This window comes from Lissotriton vulgaris, chromosome 7 (genome assembly GCF_964263255.1).
Source record: "Lissotriton vulgaris chromosome 7, aLisVul1.2, whole genome shotgun sequence".
NCBI classification, from domain to species: Eukaryota; Metazoa; Chordata; class Amphibia; order Caudata; family Salamandridae; genus Lissotriton; species Lissotriton vulgaris.
In genome coordinates, this window is record NC_141695.1 from 892,863,686 (window position 1) to 892,870,055 (window position 6,370).

The window sequence follows — 6,370 nt, forward strand, 5'->3', positions numbered from 1 at the left end:
ACCAAATTGGTGCCATGCTGCTGTCCTAATCCAAAAAATGGAACTGAGTCATAATTTATTACATTGTCTCTTTTTTTAACCAAAAATCACATTTACTATGAGAGTGATAGTTGAGCTGGGTGGAAATTCTAGATTGTCTGGAGGTTGCCTCATTATGTAAACTATAAAAGGGTCTTAAGAATCCATGAAATGTATTGGATGCACATGTAGGGGTAGGAACAGGAAGGTAAGATAAGGCAAGCTGATTTTCTCTTATGCAGGAACCTACCAAGTGCTTCGTCTCTCCCCCTCGCATGTGCAGGGTTCCCTTCAAACTATGATTGGAGCTATGATCTGACTAGGGCTCACCTGACTGGTGCTTGCCCAGCTTTGAGTTTGAGGTAGCCTTCAGGCATGAACCCCTGGTCAGATTTTGTCTTCCTGTTGGCCTAGGATGGGTAGGTGGAATCTGGGCATTTTAATGTTTGTGTAGTTTCCACTAAGGTTGCACGCCTTAATTGCTTCTCTACATCCAATATACCTTCATGGGGTGCATTTATTCAGCATAAGACTATCTTGAATTCCAAATCTTGCCCCTTTGGTATTCTTCTACATTTTCAACAGTGGATTACACATTTCACTTCTCTCATTAGCCCCCTTTTTGGTCTACGGGCACATAGCACCCCGCTGCCCCTATGGTCTGTCTCTCACAAACTCTCCCTCATCTCACCGCTAGGCGCTGTGTCCCTTAACACAATAACCGCACTTCGTTGGTCATCAGGTGTGACAACATTTCCCATATAGAGTTAAAGCAAAAACAACACTCTCCCAACACACACCCTATCCAGTGTGGCTTGCCATTGATAGAGCACGCAAATCACCCGACTCAGATTACCATACTCACCTGGGCCCATAAAACAACATCATTTATCGTGAGTTTAATCAGGTAACCCATGCACTTACTGTAATCAGTGATTTATAAACTTCATTAAGGACCTATACCATTATGTTACCAATCTTCGTCATCGGTACCTAAAGTCCTAAGGGATCAAAGGTGTTAGAATAATAGGTAGAATAAGAACATTTGCACTCATAAAATAACCAAAATTCGGGAAAGGTTTAGACTCTTTACCTAAAATCTTTAAAATGTCATAATCCAAGCATTGAACAATAGAAAATTCTCCATTAGGAAAATAACGATTAGAATGAAAATATTCAGAGTTTTTATAAAGCAGTCTTTACACATTTGACATTAAGGGGGTAAAGAGAGAAGGAAGCAATATAATGACATACCCACATTGAATATTTACCTAGAATGGTGTGAAGAACTAACCCTGGCCACGGGTCAGTTTAAAGGACAGAAACCCGAAAGTGCAGGCACCATGAAGGCAAGCAGGTGCAAATTGGAATCAGGACAGGTAAAGTCAAATTGGATCAAGACAGGACCAACAAGGGCTAAGACCAGCACCCGCAGTTAGAGTTGCAACGCCTGCGTTACTCCCTCTCTGCAGCTAACAGGCAGAACCCGATAAGAGTTATCGATTTCTCCGACAAAGTGCTTCGCCAGCACTTCAGCTCTCAAACCCCGATCTGGGTTTTGAACCTTCTGACAGAGGGCTCCGCCAGCACCTCTGCTCCCGATCACCTATTGAGTGCGTTAGGTCAGTGACAGGTCAGCTATTCGGACAAATTAACTAACTAAGCCTACTCTAGTTATACTATTTTCCAGGACAGTGTACCACCCCCCAATGTTGCTAGTGTAAGGATCCCCAATTTTGATTGGACAAAAGAATGAGGAGAGGTCATCACACCATACTAAAATTAAACTTTTCTCCTGAATATTCTATTAACGTTCCCGCCCATCAATCTCATGCATCTTTATTCCACCCAACAATGGATGTTCTTATAGAAATACAATGTTAACAGTTTGTCTTCCACTTGGGGTCATCAAGTCAGGTTCCCAGGCGCATCCTCTAGTGTGATGAAATCTTGGCTTTGGTTCAATTGTGAAAGACTTAAGCTCCTTCTGGAGTTTGACATGCGCAGTGTGGGTTTTCAAGATGGAGTAATAGCACCTCCCAGGCCCAAAGATTACGATAGATGAAAAATAGAAAAGAAACAGTTTTAGAACACAGAATAAATGAATGTACTGTATACCACTTATCTCTACTCTATTCCCATTATTTTATATTTAACTATTGCATTAGAGTTAAGCAGAACGAACAGCTTGGCAAAAGCAGCGGTGCAAGCTTCTTGCATGTGAGGACATAGAGCAGCCATCTTGGTTCTAGTGCGCAGAAGCGAAAGATTCCCTCCAATGCAGAAAGTACGTCATGTCACGGGAGTGTGACAGACGCATGCGCAGTAAGAAATCCCGCGTAGCAGCGGCCATATTAATGCAAGCGGATTATCGTTAGTAAAAGCACATATGCAAGCCTCACTTAGATGTCATGTAATGCAATATTAATAGGACAAAACATGTTGATTAATATTTTAACGTTATGTCGAGAGGACTGAATACACACAAGTCGCATTTCGTGCGAATATTTGCTCCATCACCATCTGTATGGGTAAGCACTATACAGGTGCTATAATGCAATACAAAAACAATGAGCAAGGTCAAAAATGTATGATTAGATTATGTTGCATATTAAAATATGCTTAATTTGAGAGGATTTGCTCACATGTAACATTAAAAAATATTGTTTTAATACAATTAGTTAATTTTTTGCGAGTGAAATTTCATGTTCAATAAACGCAAAACTCATCCAGTGTAAATCTGGCATCATTTTGCAAGCGTGTTTGCAGTGCTAGGCGGTAGATAAATGGGGAAAATGTACCATGTTCCGCCATTCATGAACTGTGTAACATGCAGATCAGTAACAACGTTTTATCATATAGTGCAAGTTAAGAAGGTGTGAAGAGCTGGCCTTTATTGTTCTCTCAGGAGTAACTGTCACTCAGGGAACAATTACCCATGGTACAAGATTGTCAGTAGCAGTAAGTGTAAAGAAGGCTGGCAGAGAAAATGCTGTTCTAGAGGGATAGAGGAAAGCATGGAAAGTGGCTGACAAGTGGTCTGAAGATAATTGATACAGCTCAAGATAGTAAGAGTGGGCTGAACACTTCCTTTTCGGTCTTATTTAATGCTTTACTTGATATTCTTTGCCAGTTCTGGGATTTCCAAATCTCTCTACTTTACGTTTCCTTGTTCTCCACACATCTTTTACAAAGTCAACTGCTTCATCCTTGTGATGTTTTGGTTGATGGACTGTCCTGCTTAAATAGTCTCTAGCTCAGCCACCATCTGTAATTCGTAGGGAACATTAATATCTGCTCATCTGTTATTTTATGGACTACAGAAAAGACTACATTGTATAATGTGTAGCAGGGACCATTTAGGCAACAGGTCATTTTTTCCTCTTCTTAAACAATTATTAGCATATTTTCCCTAAATATAGTGCCTACTTTAAATTTGCTTACAGTTCATTTTCACATTCAAACTTTCAGAAGGTCCCCATAGACAAAAGGCTCATAATTTGAAGAAAAATGCACACATTTTTAAGGACAAATAGACGTTCGATTCCCTAATGTCTCTTTTCAATTCTTTTTTAATTAGCTCTTGTTGCTTAATTCCAGACAAAGGAAAAGTAAAAGACTACTATTTGCCTCATCCAAATTTGTTGATCTAGATTTTTGCCCTGCCCTATTGCAAATTTGCAACAGAGAAAATAAAAGATGTTTCTTCTCTGTTGAAAATCAAAAATATTGACATCCTCTTCTCTTTCTAGATTAATGGCTTATGTCTAATGTCACTAATCCTAAAATTATCTGATGTTAACTTTCAAAGAGATCACACAAAGCAAAGTAATCAACTCTATAGCTAGTTTAAAACCCCTCATCCATTGCTGAGACCTGATCCCTGCCCTTTTGCTAAAAGACAACAGCGCTTCTATCACCCCTTTTTTGGATGAACCTATCAACACCTCCCTGAGGCAGGGTTATCACTGAGGGCCTCATTTATGTTTTTTTTTGCTGTAGTGCAGCGCAGCAAGCCTTGCTGCTGTGCTGCCCTACGGCAAAAGAAAAGGGCAGAAGTGAGCTGCCTGTAGCTATTATATACAGCACATCCCTGTCCTTTTCCCATGCGCCGGCGCATAATAAGCTGTTGTGTGCCAACGCAGGCAGCTTTGCACCATAGTGCAAGGGTTCCTGCGTTGCGGTGATGATAATTTTGTGCAGGAAGGAAAACCTTCCTGCACAAAAACAATCATAAGAGGGTTTTTCCTCTTTCTATTTGTGCTGCAGAATGCAGCACACATAGAGAGAGAAAAAACGAGGAGAAATAAAGATATTTCTCCTCGTTGTGTCTCCCTTACACCTCCCCTGGGGAAGTGTAAGTTTTTGGTGCTGCCTCACACTCACGATTTCAGTGTAAAAAAGCCATGGCTGTTGCTGGGGCCGCCACAACACCCATGGAAAGCTCCTTTCACATAGTTTTCTGTGTGAAAGGGGCACATATTTATAAGGCCATGATAAGCCACGTAACATGGCTATATGTGGCCTTATAAATATGCCAGTGGCACATTATGCCACCAGAACGTCAAAAAAGAGTTATCCTGGCGATGCTAAATTGCCGGTAGGTCCTGATAAATGAGGCCCTCAATGTTTAGTAATAGGCGCAGTACCTTGCCTTTTAGTAAACTCACCAGTAGATGCTGGAGATCTGAGCATTGCCGGCCCCAAGTCAAAGCTGTTCCCAGTGAAGGTTGTGTGGTGACAGAGCTAAATTAATTCATATTATAAAACAATGAATTTGATGATCTACAATTGATTTCACCTGAAAATCTTCTTTCTGTAATATATCGTACCTCAAATTATCAGTGGCAAACACTCTTGGATGTCTTTCCAGCTCTGTAATTGATTGCCCTAAATCTTTTCCTGCAACCTGGACAACAAACTAAGAGCCAGATGTACAAAAGTTAGAAATAGCGATTTCCTACTTCAGATATTTTTGTGAATCGCAATTAGGAAATTGCTATTCCTAATGTATGAAACACTTTTGAGTTTCATTAGTGATTCGTAATGGGTCACAAATTGGCCTACCTCATGAATATTAATGAGGTAGGTAACAGCAAACCACCATATCTGTGATGCTTTTAATTAAAGCAATCTTTGTTTTTTAAATGCAGCCCGTTTTCCCTAAATAAAAAGGGGATGCGTTCAAAAAAAAAAAAGTTAACATTTATGTTTCATTTTTTAAGAGCAGGCAGTTAATGAATGAATGCCAACATTAGTGTGAATGAGTGGTCAACCAAGTGAATGGGACTGCATAAATTATTTATTTAATGGCTGAGTGAATATTCCTGAGGGAGTGATTGAATGATTTATGGATTCTCAGTCATTGTGTGAGGGCAAGTAGCTCAGTAAGAGAGAGTGAGACTTCTGTGTGTTTGTGTGCATGTCAGTGTATGTGTCTGTTTGTGTGTGTGTGTGTGTGTGTGTGTGTGTGTGTTTGTGTGTATGTCTGTGATCCAGTTACTGCTAATGAGTGAGCCAGCAGGTGAGCCAGCCAGTCAGTGAGCTAGTTAGAGTCTGCCAGTGTGTATCTTTCCTTAGAGGGCTCTTACAAGGCTGGGCGCTCTCTAGTGTTCATGGCTAGGTCTAGAGTCTAAATATGAGTCTCCCACCCACTACTCTCAACTGAAACACTTCCTGTTACACAATCATCAAGTGGAAATTGAGGTAACATGCAGTAATAGAAGCAACATGTCTGCTTCTCTCATATCCCTCTACTCACTCTATCCTTTTCTATCTACAGTGTGGTCCCGAAACAGCAAACCAGTGCATACCACTATCCTGAATCCCCATATTCATCTGATGGGAGACGAGTCAGCTTGTATCGCCTACATCCGCATCACTCAGTACATCGATGCCGGGGGAGTACCACGCACAGCGCAGTCCGAGGAGACCCGCATCTGGCACCGCCGGGATGGCAAATGGCAAATCGTTCACTTCCACAGGTCTGGCGGCCCATCCGTCCTGCCGCAGTAAGGAGCTTCCCGTGACTCCCCCTTAGGTCCCTCATCCATTTGGCGCCTGTTAAATAAGGGTGGTGGGAAATCTGAAGATACATAGATGCCGTTTAATCTCTAGATTTAACATAGCTACCCATTCTATACTTACATTTGACAACAGACTCTCCTAGCTTTTTAGCTTTACCTTTACTTTCACTGAATGATTGTTCCCCAGTGTCTGCTCCATGCATTTCTTCATTCATTTAGGATTTTTGATTCCAACTGCAATTACTAGGAGACAATATTTTTGCCCTTGCTTTTCTTTCTTAGCAACAACGTGATTTTATGCTACCCATGCCTAATGTGTCTGTTTT

General features: G+C 41.1%; 1 protein-coding gene across 2 annotated transcripts in view; it reads left to right on the forward strand.

Moving 5' to 3' along the window:
• CAMK2A (calcium/calmodulin dependent protein kinase II alpha) overlaps positions 1-6,033 on the forward strand; it is a 586,451-nt gene extending 580,418 nt beyond the window's left edge. For both annotated transcript variants that reach the window (XM_086931308.1, XM_086931309.1), the window contains one exon: positions 5,801-6,033. In XM_086931308.1, coding sequence (XP_086787434.1) covers positions 5,801-6,033 — 233 coding nt within the window. The remainder of the gene's footprint in view (positions 1-5,800) is intronic.
• Positions 6,034-6,370: the final 337 nt, after the last annotated feature.